Source organism: Trifolium pratense, linkage group LG3 (genome assembly GCF_020283565.1).
Source record: "Trifolium pratense cultivar HEN17-A07 linkage group LG3, ARS_RC_1.1, whole genome shotgun sequence".
Lineage (NCBI taxonomy): Eukaryota > Viridiplantae > Streptophyta > Magnoliopsida > Fabales > Fabaceae > Trifolium > Trifolium pratense.
Window position 1 is genome coordinate 31,099,946 of NC_060061.1, and position 16,728 is coordinate 31,116,673.

Here is a 16,728-nt window from a genome sequence, read left to right on the forward strand (position 1 = left end):
TCATATTTCTTAATATGGACAAAAATGTCAAAGTAACATGTATGTGGTACGAGGGAGTAACTTTTTATAAAAGTTTGTGCATTGCATTGAAAATTGACCTATTTGACATTTTTGAAGAACAATTTCTTAATATAGGATCCTTAAAGAATGTTCAGAATACTCGTTAGCAAGACCCGTAATAAAAAAAAAAACAGAAATCCATGATAAATAAGGGTCAACAATTGGTATAGGAGATACTCATAAATAAACACAAGCATTTAGACACAAAATTTAGACACAGACACATAAATTAAAAAAATAATCACATTAATAAATATTACTTTAATAATCTTTTCTTTAATTTTTTTTTATTTTTTATTTCATATGTGTGCATCTAACATGTATAGAAAGTTGGAAGAGGCAAAAAAGGAAAAAAAAAAAAAAAACCACCGACAGAGATAGAGTTTGAGTTTAAGAATATTTGATGGCAGCCATTCATGTTCTTGTTGTGTTTCTGTCATGGACTTCCCTTTCTACTATGGTAAAGTGTGAGCATGATCAGGATAATGCATATGCTCAACAAATTCTAACTTCAGCTCAAAAGGAAAATAATTGGTTGGTTTCAATTAGAAGAAAGATTCATCAATACCCAGAATTGGGTTTTCAAGAACACAATACAAGTGCTCTTATTCGCAGTGAACTTGACAAACTTGGTATATCTTATACATACCCAGTTGCAAAAACTGGTATTGTTGCCCAAATTGGCTCTGGTTCTCCTCCCATTATTGCTATTCGTGCTGATATGGATGCTCTCTCCTTGCAGGTTACTACACTTTACCTTTTTAGCTTGTGTTTGGTTTTACAGCGTTAAAAATAAATAAATAACTGATTTGATTCTGTAAAATTGATTTCGGCTAAATATAAGTTGAATGTAAAATGATATTGTTTTTGAAATAAGTGAATATTTGATCTGATGTTGGTGATGGTTGCTTAGGAGCTTGTTGAGTGGGAATACAAGAGCAAAATTGATGGCAGAATGCATGCTTGTGGACATGATGCTCATACTACTATGCTATTGGGAGCTGCAAAGTTGCTCAATCAGCGCAAAGATAAGCTTAAGGTTCTTTTCAAATTCACTATTTCTGCTCTTCTATATTTTTATCTTCAATTATTAGATTAACCTCGGAGTTCTTATAATTATAATTTTTGTTTGGAACCCAAAAGTGTCGAATGCAAACGGTATAAAAATGTGTTGATTGTCGGAACACGTTTTCGCATGTTTGGAAATTGCATTCTTATAATTTAGTTTTATCAAAAGTTTTGCCTGTAGACCTTGATTTTCAGAGCTTTGGTATTCTACAACTTATTGGTCAGTAATAATTGTAATATCAACACTTCAGATTAAAGGCTTGTCTGTGACGGACACCGACACATAAGTAGATTCAATCACTTTCGTTTTCTTAAATTATTATCAGTGCCTACGCGACGATGTCGTATTTTGGGCTAACCATGGCAAAAAATTGCTTGTATCTAGATATCTGTATCTCAGCCTTGCTAGATAACTACTTAACCTTCGGACATTCACACTGAATCTGGTAGAAGTTGATAGATTCTCTAGGCTTTCAACTCACTACTTCACAACTATAGGCTACCGTGACATGGTAATTACCAGATGTAAAGCTCATTGAAGTTAGTAATTACTTGAATTGCATCCACAATATAAAGTTTAGATAGAGCAGAATTTTGCATTAATTCCTAAATATATTAACCAACAATGTTCCAACAGATCAAACTTACTAAATGATCATCTCTTTGTTCCTTTACGATAAAATAACCAATAAAAATAGTATAGATATTGGCTAATGAGTTGTCGTTTGTCTAGTGTCGTAGCACATGTTCAGAAAGATGTGAGTAGATGTTTTCTTCTGTTGGTGTGTTTGATGTTCTGATTCCTACCTTTGCATTAAAGGGAACTGTGAGACTTCTTTTCCAACCTGCTGAGGAGGGAGCTAGAGGTGCCTCACAAATGATAAAAGAAGGTGTTCTGCAAGACGTTGAAGCAATTTTTGGTGTGCATATAGATGATACAACATCTACCGGAGCCATAGCATCGATTCCAGGGCCTTTTACAGCTGCTGCATGCATTTTCGAGGCAAAAATTGTAGGCGTAGGTGGTCATGCTGCATTACCCCACCAGACTGTAGATCCACTGCTGGCTACATCACTTACAATACTAGCACTTCAACAACTTGTCTCAAGGGAAGTTGATCCTCTTCACAGTCAAGTATGTGCTACTCTCATTCTTTACTTCCACAAGAAGATTTATCCATAGCATTTTGTTGCCACAAATTTGAATGAGAAACTTTACGAAACTTGTGGATCTGTCACCATGCATCAACTTTTATTCTCTGGTTTCTCTCTTTGGAACTTGGTTGTTTTATATAGCTAGAAGTGTAGCTGAATTTATCTTCATTTTTTAAGAAATTTTTTTTATTTGTTCCATCATGTCTAGAACAACGCTGGCTTATTCTTACGAAATGAGGCTGATAAGAAATGCAAGATTAGTGTTAAGAGTCACATTACCTGATAAATAACCCTCTACAATCAATAACAACCAACTCTCTCATGTATGGTTAGCCAGAACTTGCTTAGATAAATATCCAAGCATTTTCTATTTCGTAAAGAAATTCGTCGTAAGAAATAGTGGAGCTGTTATGTCTAGGCTTATCTTATTGCATTTTATAAGCTTTCTACTTTTGCTTTAAATATGCCAAAGAAGTTAGTATAACTTCAATTTCTAAGTCAAGGTGACAAACCATCATATATTGGCCACAGGTACTGTCTGTTACTTATGTCCATGGAGGGGGTGCGTTTAACGTGATCCCATCATATGTAAAATTTGGAGGTACTCTAAGGAGCCAGACAACGGAAAGCATGTACCATTTCAAACAGCGATTAAAAGAGGTATAACAATGACAAGTGGAGATACCATTTAATAAAAAGTTCTCTAGATTATCTTTCGTTTGCATCATCTCTACGGTTGAGTGAATCCATAACAAGAGTGCATTTCTTTGTTGCCAATAGAAAATACATAAAGGAATTTAGCTATTGTAGTTTTGTTCTGTGGGCCTATTTGGATTTGCTTATTTGAGTTTAACTGCTGATATAAGCACTTGTGATACTGTTTTAGATAGTTTATGGAAATAGCATAGACATGTAGATAAACTGTTTTCAGCTTACTACGATAATCTCTCTATGATAGCTTATGAAAACATCTTATAACTTATATGATAACACTTTGGCTTTATTTTATCTTTTATTACATAAATAACTTATGAAAACACTAATATGGTAAGCATTTATATTATAAACGCTTAATTAAGCTGTTTATCCAAACTTGTTTAACTTATGTTGGTAGATTATACTTGCAGGTTATTGAAGGACAAGCAAGTGTACATAGATGTAAAGCATATGTTGATTTCAAGGAAGAAGAATACACACAATATCCATCTGTTATCAATGACAAAGATTTACATCTACATGTCGAAAGAGTTGGCCGACTTCTGCTTGGTCCAGACAATGTCCATGAAGCCAAGAGGGTCATGGCAGGTGAAGACTTTGCATTTTATCAAGAAGTGATTCCTGGAATGTATTATTCCATTGGAATCAGAAATGAGAAAATAGGATCAATTCACACCCCACACTCTCCATTTTTCTTTCTTGATGAGGAAGTTCTTTCAATTGGAGCAGCTCTACACACTGCTGTTGCTGAGTTGTACTTAAATAAGCTCACAATTAAGTAAAACCCCTTTTACTTATGTATCATTCATGTATGCACTTAAAAGTTATTTATATTCAAGAAAAGTGTACATTTCTCGTCATAAAATTGAGACGAGTTATTTAATTTTTTTTTTATAATCAAAAGTTTTGGAGAATTAGGTCTCAAAGCTCGACAAATTACTTAAATGATCTATACAAGATTAATCGCAAAAAATATTTACTACTACATGATTTATTTAAATATTTGTATGATTATTTTAAATAAATAATCCTTCAAGACCTTTTGGGAGTTTCAGGGACAATGTCGTGCCTTTTTCAAATTAGCATTTACCATAATTATCCACTTCAAGTGAATGGTGGATGGTACAACTCCCAAGGATGCTTGAGCCGACTTTTCTAATATACAGTTGTAAGTGGATTCACATGAGACCAACTGGACTTCTATAGTCCTTGTAGGGCCCACCGTTCTCTGGCAACCTAGGGAGGCTCAGAGTGCCCCATAGAAGGGTAATTGCTCCATTGAAACCCTTGAGTTCACTTTCAGAATACGACGTTAAATTCTTCTGTCACAATCCTAAGTTGGAAATTGGTCTGACGGTGTACATGATGTCACAAGAGCTGCCTTCGTCCACGAGTACCCGGAAAGTGTGTTTAGCGATAGTAGTCGTGGTCACTAAAGCCTATGTTTGGAATGGGAGAAATAAGGGAGAGAACTTGGGGAGAGAGAGTTTGAAGAGAAAAGTCCAATTTCTCATGTTTGGTATGAAGAGAAATGGGAAAGAGAGAGTCTTAATCTGTGGGTCCCACACCTTTTCAGTTTCTCTTCAAAGGAGCGAAGAAAGTGGAGAGAAGTGGCTATTTATTTGGATTTTACTTTTTTGCCCATGTCTTTGTGGTTGTGTATTGTTCATTTGTTCCTAAAAAAAATTACAGACAAAAGTTTATTTTTTTTCAATCCCTAAAAATTTTTCTCGAAGTTCAACAAATACTTGCTCCAATTTTATTTTTTCTGCTTGGAGAATATGGTGATAAGTGGATATAAATACACATCCAGATAGGAAAACCATGGTGGAGAAGGTAGGGGCGATGGATTAAGCCACATTCATGGTTCATTTCGTTGAGGTTGAAAGGAGATAAAGATTGAAACAAATTTATATTTTATAATTATGTCGAATTAATTTAGTAATTTTGTCACTTTTAAGTTATTAAATTTAAACCGTAAAAAAAAGTCATTAGATTTCATAAATTATATACATTAATTTTTTATGACTGAGTTCTACAGGATACATTAATTTAAATCATCTAATTAATAATTATTTGAATTAAATAAAACTAATTTTAAAAGAAAATGTGCTAAGTAAACAGCTTAATTGCATAAGTAATTTTTTATCAAAGGGTGTTTTTGTCCTTTTAAAAAATAAAGATACTTCTCTCTTTTCTATTTTTCTACTCATTCTCTTTTACCAAACAATACATTAAATTCATTCTATTTCTTACATCATTCTCTCTTCTCATACTCTATCTTACTTATTCTCTCTTCTCAACTTATCTTTGAAACCAAACACACCAAATGTTTCGGTAAGTTTCCCTCTAATGTACTCTTGATTGCTAAAATCAAGGATTGATCTCGTGAGGCATGCTTGCAAAACATGTTAGCACTCCAACACTGAAGTCAATGTGTGATCATGTATGAGTGAAAGTGAAAAGTGATTGAATTGTGTACCTTGACGCCAAAGTTTGCCTTTATATAAGGGAAGAGAGTTATAGTCGCATGTGCTGTGACAACTGCCGTTTGGGACTAGGGGATACATAGAGATGGATTTCACTGTCCCAAGAGTGTTGTGAAGAGCGTATTAGTCACAGAGGGTGCACACGAACTATAGGATTTGTTACCGTTAACTTGCATGAGACGCCTCTGCAAAGGAGTGAGTTTGGAATGAATCTGAAGCACTTGAGCCGCGTATGTCTGTGTGAAGAAGTTGAGATTCAAACTTAGTCATGACGTCCGACCGATCAATTTTTGACATTTTTATTGATCACATAAAATTTGGGTTCAAAATCCACTTTTTTTTCCTTCTTTCTGTCCTTAATATAAGAAAAAGATCACTATTTAAATACATTGAGTTATTGATATATCTGGACAATATTATAGACTAAATACATCAATATTCCAATTTATCTAAAAAATTAACTTTTTGTTATATTAATCAAGAAGTAGATGAAGTAGAAAGATAAATGTTACTTAAACACATTTTTCTAACATAACTTTTTTTTAATATTTTATGTATATTTCGATAACTGGATTGTGACCGTAGAGAATACGATATCGTATTTTTATCATATCTCAAAAAGAAAACCCATGATAAACGAGGGTCAACTATTGGTTTACAAGTTGAAAGAGACAAAAAAATAAAAAGGAAAAAAGAACACCGACAGAGATAGAGTTTGAGTGTAATAATATTTGATTTGATGGCAGCCATTCATGTTCTTGTTGTGTTTCTGTCATGGACTTCCCTTTCTACTATGGTAAAGTGTGAGCATGATCAGGATAATGCATATGCTCAACAAATTCTAACTTCAGCTCAAAAGGAAAATAATTGGTTGGTTTCAATTAGAAGAAAGATTCATCAATACCCAGAATTGGGTTTTCAAGAACACAATACAAGTGCTCTTATTCGCAGTGAACTTGACAAACTTGGTATATCTTATACATACCCAGTTGCAAAAACTGGTATTGTTGCCCAAATTGGCTCTGGTTCTCCTCCCATTATTGCTATTCGTGCTGATATGGATGCTCTCCCCTTGCAGGTTAGTACACTTACCTCTTTTACCTTGTGTTTGGTTCTACTGCGCTAAAAATAAATTAACTGAATTGATTCTATAAAATTGATTTCGGCTAAGTTGAATGTGAAATGATTTGTTTCTGTATACCGTGTAAAAGTGAGTTGAACTTAAAATCAGCTGTGGAGGCTAAAGCTCCAAATTTTAGCTTCCCCTTATAATCTATGAGGCTGGACACTCCTCAGGTTAGGCGTGTCCTGGTGTCAGACATGCATCGGTGTTAGACATCGACACTTATGATTACACTGAATTATGTAATTTTCTTAAATTATTATCGGTGTCGATGTGGCGGTGGCAGTGTCCGTTGAACCAAAGACACACTTGTTCTTTTGTTCCTTGAGGAAAATATTGTTTTTGAAATAAGTGAATATTTGATCTGATGTTGGTGATGGTTGCTTAGGAGCTTGTTGAGTGGGAATACAAGAGCAAAATTGATGGCAGAATGCATGCTTGTGGACATGATGCTCATACTACTATGCTATTGGGAGCTGCAAAGTTGCTCAATCAGCGCAAAGATAAGCTTAAGGTTCTTTTCAAATTCACTGTTTCTGCTCTTTTATATTTTTATCTTCAATTATTAGATTAACCTTGGCATTCTTATAATTATAATTTTTGTTTGGAAAATGCATTCTTATAATTTAGTTTTAGCAAAAGATTTCCCTTTAGATTAGTAATAAGTGTATATCAACACTTCAGATTAAAGGCGTGTCTGTGTCAGACACCAACACATTATTTGATTCAATCACTTTAGTTTTCTTAAATTATTATCGGTGTCTATGCGAAGATGTCGTATTTTGGGCTAACCATGGCCAAAAAAAGGCTTGGATCTAGATATCTGTATCTCAGCCTTGCTAGATAACTACTTAACCTTCCACAATCACACCGAATCTGGTAGAACTTGATAGACTCTCTAGGCTTTCAACTCTACTTCACAACTTGGGCTACCATGACATGCTAGTTACCTGATCAAAGTTCATTGAAAGTTAGTAATTACTTGAACTGCATCTATAATAAAAAGTGTAGATAGAGCAGAATTTTGGATTAATTCCAAAATATATTAACCAACAATGTTCCAACAGATCAAACTTACTAAATGATCAGCTCTTTGTTCCTTTACGATAAAATAACCAATAAAGTAGTATAGATATTGGCTAATGAGTTGTCATTTGCCTAGTGTCGTAGCACATGTTCAGAAAGATGTCAGTAGATGTTTTCTTCTGTTGGTGTTTTTGATGTTCTAATTCTGACCTTTGCATTTAGGGAACTGTGAGACTTATTTTCCAACCTGCCGAGGAGGGAGGTAGAGGCTCCTCACAAATGATAAAAGAAGGTGTTCTGCAAGACGTTGAAGCAATTTTTGGTGTGCATATTGATGATATGACATCTACTGGAGCCATAGCATCGATTCCAGGGCCTTTTACAGCTGCTGGATGCATTTTTGAGGCAAAAATTGTTGGTGTAGGTGGTCATGCTGCATTACCCCACCAGACTGTAGATCCACTGCTGGCTACATCACTTACAATATTAGCACTGCAACAACTTGTCTCAAGGGAAGTTGATCCTCTTCACAGTCAAGTATGTGCTACTCTCATTCTTTACTTCCAAAAGAAGATTTATCCATAGCATTTTGTTGCCTCAAATTTGAATGAGAAACTTTACGAAACTTGTGGATCTGTCACCATGCATCAACTTTTATTCTCTGGTTTCTCTCTTTGGAACTTGGTTGTTTTATATAGCTAGAAGTGTAGGTGAATTTATCTTCATTTTTTAAGAATTTTTTTTTATTTGCTCCATCATGTCTAGAACAACGCTGGCTTATTCTTACGAAATGAGGCTGATAAGAAATGCAAGATTAGTGTTAAGAGTCACATTACCTGATAAATAACCCTCTACAATCAATAACAACCAACTCTCTCATGTATGGTTAGCCAGAACTTGCTTAGATAAATATCCAAGCATTTTCTATTTCGTAATTAAATTCGTCGTAAAAAATAGTATGATGGAATTATGAATGTAAAATGTAAGCAAACAATGAAACAGTGAAATAATAATGATGGAAGAGAAATTATATTGATTGAAATATAAATGGAATCTGGGTACAATATGGTTGACAAGCTGTAAAAGAAAATAACAAACTATCAATCGCGAAATTGATAGCCCTCAAAGCACGGACGTGCTCCCTAAATCATCACAATGATGACCCACTGACTCATAACTGAAAACAAGGCTAATTCTCTTCTATTCTTCTTATTCCTTATATAGCGCTATTGTCATGTATTTCACAAGCACATGCCACCTCACACACCTGACTTGCACAAGCTTTTACTTAATTACCCTTTTCTTTGTCCTTATTCCAACGTTTTCTCTTATAAACCATCCACTTCTTAGGCCCAACTTTATTATCAAGGCTCATAGCTCTATCAATACCTCCTGTCTCAAAAAGAGCCTTGTCCTCAAGGCTAAATTCTGGAAATTGCCCGACAAGAAACACACCATCCTCCCACGTGACATCCTCCAAAGATTTATTCTTCCATTGTATCAAGCTTTGTGGAACAGCATTGCCACCTTGCCAAGTAATCCTAGAACCCAAAATTTTCTCAGGATATATGTCTTCTTCTATTGTCATATCCAATTCTTTAGGAAGAGTTCCTTGCACTGAATAATCTCCAACAGCACGTTTTAACAAGGACACATGAAAAACAGGGTGAATTTTTGAATCATCAGGCAATTTAAGCTTGTAAGCTACTGCCCCCACTTTCTCAATGATTTTAAATGGCCCATAAAATCTTGCAGCCAACTTTTGATTAATTCTCTTAACCACTGATTGTTGTCTATGAGGTCTAAGCTTCGGAAAAACCCATTCACCAACAGCAAAATGCACATCTTTACGCTTTTTATCTGCATAAGCTTTCATCTGTTGTTGAGCTTTTAACAATTGATTTTTCAACTGAGTTAAAGCTTCATCCCTTTCTGTCAATTCTAGAACCACAGAAGCAACCTTTGTTTCATTACTTAAAAACCTCAACAGATTAGGAGGACTTCTACCATACACAACCTCAAATGGGGATTTATCAATAGAAACATGATAAGTTGTGTTATACCAGTACTCAGCCCAAGGTATCCAGTGAGCCCAAGATTTAGGCTGATCAGAAGCAAAACACCTTAGATAGCTCTCCAAACATCTATTTATGACCTCTGTTTGCCCATCCGTTTCAGGATGGTAAGCAGAACTCATTTGCAATTTAGTACCCTATAATTTAAAAAGCTCTCTCCAAAAATGACTGACAAACAAAGGATCTCTGTCACTGGTAATGGTTGAAGGAATACCATGCAGTCTCGCTACCTCTTTAACAAATAACTCAGCCACAGACTTGGCAGTGTAAGGGTGTTTTAATAATATGAAATGACTGTATTTAGACAATCTATCAACTACCACCAACACAGCTTCAAACCCTTTAGATTTGGGTAAGCCTGTTATAAAATCAATAGATAAATCTTCCCAGATATTATTAGGAATAGGAAGAGGTTGAAGCAAACCTCCTGGTGTAGTAGCTGCATATTTCTGCCTTTGACAAATGTCACAGGCTCTAACCAGTGGCGGATCCAGGACCCTAGGTCAGGGGGTGCAAATTTTTTCCTTCAATTAAATATTATTGCTATAATATATATTCTATTAAATTAATAATTACATATATTGAATTATTACATATATGTATTTAATATGCAAACAAATTACGTAATACTACTGTAGCTCGATGGCAAAGTTCAAATTTGGGGACTTGCGTGAACAGTGCTCGATTCCTGCATGGCTACATTTTTGGGATTTATCTATGAATTAATAGAAAAAGTTGAAGAGATAATAAAAAATATTAAATAATAACTAAATGAAATAAAATGAAAAGACAGAAAGCAATAATTATGGCGTCTTTCCAACAAGTTGGAGTAATAAATGAATATTAAATACTCCGCGTCCCCATGATACACTACCACGCGTTCCCATAGTGCACCATCAGATAAGAAGAAACTGGGGTGTTTGGTGCAAAATTAAAAATTCAGAGGGTGCAAAATTAAAATAAATAAGATACTATGTGGAATTTTTAAAAGTTCAGGGTGTGCAGGTGCACACCCTCGTGTAACACTGGATCCGCCCCTGGCTCTAACAAAGTCTCTGACTGTCTTCTGCATTCCCACCCAATAAAGATTAGCAGCAAGTCTTCTATATGTTCTGAGAAAACCAGAATGGCCTCCCATAGGGGTACTATGAAACTCTGCTAATAACAAAGGAATGGAAGGAGAGGTGGCAGGAATAACCAACCTCCCATGATATAATAAAATTCCCTGCTGGACTACAAATCCTGGTTTGCTATCAGGATTGTCAGTCAACTCAGAGATCATCTTTTGAATTTGATCATATTGGGCCACTTCCTGTAATAGCTTCTGCCCTTCCAGCCATTTAGGAACTGACACCATGACATTCAAATTCAAATCAGCATCTTGTCTAAAAATTTTCAATGGCTTCTGCCCTCCCTGCCTTTGAAAATTTGACAAGACTTGCATGTCATTTTCTCCATGACACCTGGACAAAGCATCAGCAGCTTTATTATCTGGACCAGGTTTATAAATCACTTCAAACTGATATCCCAATAGTTTGGCAAGCCAACACTGTTGGTCTGGAGAAGAGATTCTTTGTTGAAGGAAATGTTTCAGGCTCTTGTGATCAGTGTACACCAAGAATTTCTTGCCTAGTAAATAATGGCGCCAATGTTGAATTGATAATACAAGTGCCATCAATTCTTTTTCATAAACAGATTTGGCTAAATTTCCTTCAGACAAAGCCTCACTAAAATAAGCTATTGGCTGTTTATATTGCATTAACACAACACCAATGCCTCTTCCTGCAGCATCACATTCAATTTCAAAAGGCAACTCAAAATTAGGTAATGCTAAAATAGGAGCGGTAGTCATAATATGCTTCAATTTAGTGAAAGCATCAATTGCCTCTTGTCCCCAATGAAAATTATCCTTTTTTGTTAACTCAGTTAAAGGCTTGGCTATCTTGCCATAGTCTTTAATGAATTTTCTGTAATAACCAGTGAGCCCCAGAAATCCTCTTACTCCTTTGACATTCTTAGGCACAGGCCACTCTTTGACACATTTAATCTTGTCTGGATCTACAGCTACTCCTTTGCCAGAAATGATATGGCCAAGATAATCCACAAACTCACAGCCAAACTTACATTTCTTCTGATTGGCCACAAAACAATTTTGTAGCAACATACTCAAAACTTGGTCTAGATGGGTGTAATGATCAGACATAGTTTTACTGTAAACCAATATGTCATAAAAAAATACCAGAACAAACTTCCTTAAGAAAGGCCTGAACAGATCATTCATAGTAGCTTGAAACGTTGCAGGTGCATTCATCAACCCAAAAGGCATTACTAAATATTCATAGTGCCCATTATGTGTTCTAAAAGCTGTCTTGTGAATATCCTCTTCAAGTACCCTAATCTGGTGATACCCAGACTTAAGGTCAATTTTTGAAAAAACTGTAGCTCCAAATAACTCGTAAAGTAATTCATCCACAATAGGAATAGGGTACTTATCTGGGACTGTAGCTTTGTTTAGCGCCCTATAATCCACACACATCCGCCAGCTATTATCTTTCTTTTTTTCCAATATCACAAGACTAGAAAAAGCACTCATGCTTTGTCTAATTACTCCAGCTTCTAATAACTCCTTGATTTGTCTTTCAATCTCCTCCTTTTGATGATGGGGTACCTGTAAGGCCTTACATTGACAGCACCATGGTCAGGAAACAACTTAATTTGATGTGCTTGAGATCTCATAGGAGGCAATTGAATGTTGTCCTGGAAAATTGCAGCAAACTTGTTTAACAGTGGTTGTAGCCCTGTGTTCACTCCCACCTCCACATTTTGTTCTTGCTGTGTAGATTTCAACCACCATTCTTCTTCATCACGCCTATTTGCAAGAAAAGAATTCAAGTAACATTGTTTCTCTTGATTCCTTCCTTGACCTTGTAGGATAACTGATTTCCCTTGATGCCGAAATTGCATTGTTAATGACTTCCAATCCATCAACACCTTCCCCAAAGTACATAACCAGGACACTCCTAACACCACATCCAAACCACCCAGTTCCAGAACCAATGCATCTACCCTGACTTCCAGACCTCCCATCAATAAGGACAAATTTTCACATATCCCCTTGCCGACTACTTTGTGACCATCACCTAATTTAATCTTTTTTTCAGTGACCTGTTTCACCTTCAAACCTAGTGCAGTTGCTAAGTTTGGTGAAATGAAATTGTGGCTAGCACCACTGTCAATTAACACAACCACATCAATGTTTTCAAGCTTTCCTCCAATCTTCATAGTTCTGTACTCCCCCATATTTCCCAAAACTCCAATAAACTTACACTCCGCCTCAGTCTCCTCTTCCTCCACTTCTTCTTCTACCTCCAACGCTACAATTTCACCATCATCATTCAACGTTTCTCCTTCCCCTAGAATCAGCACACGCATAGATCTCTCAGGGCATTTATGCAGTGTAGGATGTCATTTTCCTCCAAATTTAAAACACAAACCCTTGATTCTTCGTTGGTCCATCTCCTCACTGCGCACCCCTCTCCACCGATCGCCAACACCACCGCGACGGTCACCATCATTTTTCCGTCCAGTCGAACTCATAGATGTGTTCGCGTTTGAATTTGAGTTGGAATTCGATTGTGAACCTGTTTTCTTTGACGAGTTATTCCAACCTGAATAACTGGACCGGGTCACCTCTTTTTGGGCCGGGTTAAAGCTGTTACGAGATTTGGATCCAAGCCCAACTCCTTCACTACGACCCAACGACTTTTTACCCCATATTCTATCTCCGTCATCGTCTTCATCTTTGAGTTCTTCTTCCACATCTTTGGCCATACGCATCAATTGCATACGATTCGACGGGTTTAGGGTTCTCACTCTACGACGAATTGACGATTTCAACCCACTCATGAAATATCCCAAGTATTGCTTCTCCAGTAACCTCCCTACCTGCGAGGACAGCAATTCAAAGGCCTCGACAAACTCTTCTACACTTCCAGTTTGACGAAGCGTAGATAATTCTTCAAAAGGGTTTTCCAGCCTCCTTCCACCATAGCGCTCAATAAGCGCTTTCTTCAACTTTTCCCAAGACAAATTGTCCTCCGTTTCCATTAGTAAGTTGAACCAATGGATGGTAGGACCTTCCATACTCAGACGAGAGAGCTTCACTCTCATGTCATCAGCTGTTTGTTGTACGTTGAAGTAAATCTCAGCACGAGTAATCCACGCAACTGGATCGTCTCCTTCAAACAAGGGAAGCTTCACTTTCTTTCCGGCTAGACGAGATTCGTTCATGTTCGAAGCCTCAACGGATTCTTCTCTCACCCCTTCATCGCTTCTCTGAATGATAGGTTCTTCCGTCGGGTCAGGTATGTTCACTGAACTGGATCTCTGTTGGACGAGCAGAGCCATCTGCTTCACCAACGTTTCCAATGTTCCCTTCATCTCTTCTACTGAAATTTCAAGCGCTGCTACTCGATCACCCATTTTAGGTATTCCTGGTCTCCGTGGCATTAATCGATAACGGCGACGGGTTTTTGATCCGGTATGTCGGACCAATTGATGGAATTATGAATGTAAAATGTAAGCAAACAATGAAACAGTGAAATAATAATGATGGAAGAGAAATTATATTGATTGAAATATAAATGGAATCTGGGTACAATATGGTTGACAAGCTGTAAAAGAAAATAACAAACTATCAATCGCGAAATTGATAGCCCTCAAAGTCAAAGCACGGACGTGCTCCCTAAATCATCACAATGATGACCCACTGACTCATAACTAAAAACAAGGCTAATTCTCTTCTATTCTTCTTATTCCTTATATAGCGCTATTGTCATGTATATCACAAGCACATGCCACCTCACACACCTAACTTGCACAAGCTTTTACTTAATTACCCTTTTCTTTGTCCTTATTCCAACGTTTTCTCTTATAAACCATCCACTTCTTAGTCCCAACTTTATTATCAAGGCTCATATCTCTATCATAGTAGAGCTGTTATGTCTAGGCTTATCTTATTGCATTTTATAAGCTTTCTACTTTTGCTTTAAATATGCCAAAGAAGTTAGTATAACTTCAATTTCTAAGTCAAGGTGACAACTAACCATCATATCTTGGCCACAGGTACTGTCTGTTACTTATGTCCATGGAGGGGGTGCGTTTAACGTGATCCCATCATATGTAAATTTTGGAGGTACTCTAAGGAGCCAGACAACGGAAAGCATGTACCATTTCAAACAGCGATTAAAAGAGGTATAACAATGACAAGTGAAGATATCATTTAATAAAAAGTTCTCTAGTTTATCTTTCATTTGCATCATCTCTACGGTTGAGTGAATCCATAACAAGAGTGCATTTCTTTGTTGCCAATAGAAAATACATAAAGGAATTTTGCTATTGTAGTTTTGTTCTGTGGGCCTATTTGGATTTTCTTATTTGAGTTTAACTGCTGATATAAGCACTTGTGATACTGTTTGGGATAGTTTATGGAAATAGCATAGACATGTAGATAAACTGTTTTCAGCTTACTACGATAATCTCTCTATGATAGCTTATGAAAACATCTTATAACTTATATGAAAACACTTTGGCTTTATTTTATCTTTTATTACAGAAATAACTTATGAAAACACTAATATGGTAAGCATTTATATTATAAACGTTTAATTAAGCTGTTTATCCAAACTTGTTTAACTTATGTTGGTAAATTATACTTGCAGGTTATTGAAGGACAAGCAAGTGTACATAGATGTAAAGCATATGTTGATTTCAAGGAAGAAGAATACACACAATATCCATCTGTTATCAATGACAAAGATTTACATCTACATGTCGAAAGAGTTGGCCGACTTCTGCTTGGTCCAGACAATGTCCATGAAGCCAAGAGAGTCATGGCAGGTGAAGACTTTGCATTTTATCAAGAAGTGATTCCTGGAATGTATTATTCCATTGGAATTAGAAATGAGAAAATAGGATCAATTCACACCCCACACTCTCCATTTTTCTTTCTTGATGAGGAAGTTCTTTCAATTGGAGCAGCTTTACACACTGCTGTTGCTGAGTTGTACTTAAATAAGCTCACAATTAAGTAAAACCCCTTTTACTTATGTATCATTCATGCATGCACTTAAAAGTTATGTATATTCAGAAAAGTGTACATTTCTCGTCATAAAATTGAGACGAGTTATTTTTTATAATAAAAAGTTTTGGCGAGTTGGATCTCACAGTTCGATGAATTACTTAAATGATATATACACTTGGAGCATATGTTAATATTTTCTATTTTTCATCCATACAAAATTTTTCATCTATAAAAAAATATTTGTGTGATTATTTTAAAAGTTGAAACGCGTATGGGTTCGGGAAAAGGATTTCCCGTATTTTGGGTAGCTGTCGTTAAACCCGGCAAAATACTTTACGAAGAGTTGAGACTGTTCATTCATTCTACTGTAACATGTAGGTAGATTACTTATTCTGCAAGAGTAGTTAAAAATTGAAAATATACTAATGGCTAAAAGGGTAATTGAACAATATTGCATAATTTGCTTTATTAATCAAACAAAACACTAGTAGCTACCTTTTACATGGTGCACACACTACAAAAAGGAAAAGTAAAATTCAAAAATATTGCATGGTTTACATATATGTAGACAGAATTGAAAGTGTCTTTCAATCAGATCCTGTTTCTTTTCTTTATGAATAATTTTGCTTAACTTTCTAACTAACAAAAAATAACAGAGTGGACACATGGAATGTGGTAGTTGTTTCTTAAGTTTAGTATGTGTCACCATAAAGCAATGACCACATGACACTGATAAGCAAATTAATGGTTATAAACCATGAGTTTCAATAATCATATAATTCATATCATGTAATTGATTGAACAGACACATTTTGTACCAGGAAATGATAATACATGGTTGAGTATATATGCATGATTGATTTCATTCCTAATGCAACCGTCCAATATTTTTTAACAAACCAAGATAACTAAAGGGACCACACATCTCTTAAT

The 16,728-nt window shown here is 35.8% G+C and overlaps 2 protein-coding genes across 3 annotated transcripts; both read left to right on the forward strand.

The window, feature by feature from the left end:
- Nucleotides 1-361: 361 nt before the first annotated feature.
- On the forward strand, nt 362-15,939 carry LOC123914405 (IAA-amino acid hydrolase ILR1-like 5). 2 transcript variants are annotated; one of them, XM_045965551.1, is made up of 6 exons: nt 389-802; nt 974-1,099; nt 1,949-2,263; nt 2,815-2,943; nt 3,411-3,828; nt 15,852-15,939. In XM_045965551.1, exons 1-5 carry the CDS (start codon nt 464-466, stop codon nt 3,780-3,782), a joined length of 1,281 nt encoding a protein of 426 aa, XP_045821507.1. In that variant the 5' UTR covers nt 389-463; the 3' UTR covers nt 3,783-3,828; nt 15,852-15,939. The 2 variants fall into 2 exon arrangements, with proteins under 2 accessions (XP_045821506.1, XP_045821507.1); XM_045965550.1 differs by lacking the exon at nt 15,852-15,939 and having other exon boundaries at nt 362-802; nt 3,411-3,926.
- LOC123914406 (IAA-amino acid hydrolase ILR1-like 5) lies at nt 6,121-15,939 on the forward strand. Its single transcript, XM_045965552.1, has 5 exons — nt 6,121-6,567; nt 7,001-7,126; nt 7,861-8,175; nt 14,838-14,966; nt 15,434-15,939. Exons 1-5 carry the CDS (start codon nt 6,229-6,231, stop codon nt 15,803-15,805), a joined length of 1,281 nt encoding a protein of 426 aa, XP_045821508.1. The 5' UTR covers nt 6,121-6,228; the 3' UTR covers nt 15,806-15,939.
- Nucleotides 15,940-16,728: the final 789 nt, after the last annotated feature.

Excerpts from the sequence above, each read along its gene's own strand:
- LOC123914405 (XM_045965550.1), top strand. The coding sequence starts at position 464 with ATGGCAGCCATTCATGTTCTTGTTGTGTTTCTGTCATGGACTTCCCTT. Across the intron at positions 803-973 it reads TGGATGCTCTCTCCTTGCAG|GAGCTTGTTGAGTGGGAATA; the intron begins GTTACTACACTT and ends ATGGTTGCTTAG. Across the intron at positions 2,944-3,410 it reads TCAAACAGCGATTAAAAGAG|GTTATTGAAGGACAAGCAAG; the intron begins GTATAACAATGA and ends TTATACTTGCAG.
- LOC123914406 (XM_045965552.1), top strand. The coding sequence starts at position 6,229 with ATGGCAGCCATTCATGTTCTTGTTGTGTTTCTGTCATGGACTTCCCTT. Across the intron at positions 7,127-7,860 it reads AGCGCAAAGATAAGCTTAAG|GGAACTGTGAGACTTATTTT; the intron begins GTTCTTTTCAAA and ends CTTTGCATTTAG. Across the intron at positions 8,176-14,837 it reads TTGATCCTCTTCACAGTCAA|GTACTGTCTGTTACTTATGT; the intron begins GTATGTGCTACT and ends TCTTGGCCACAG.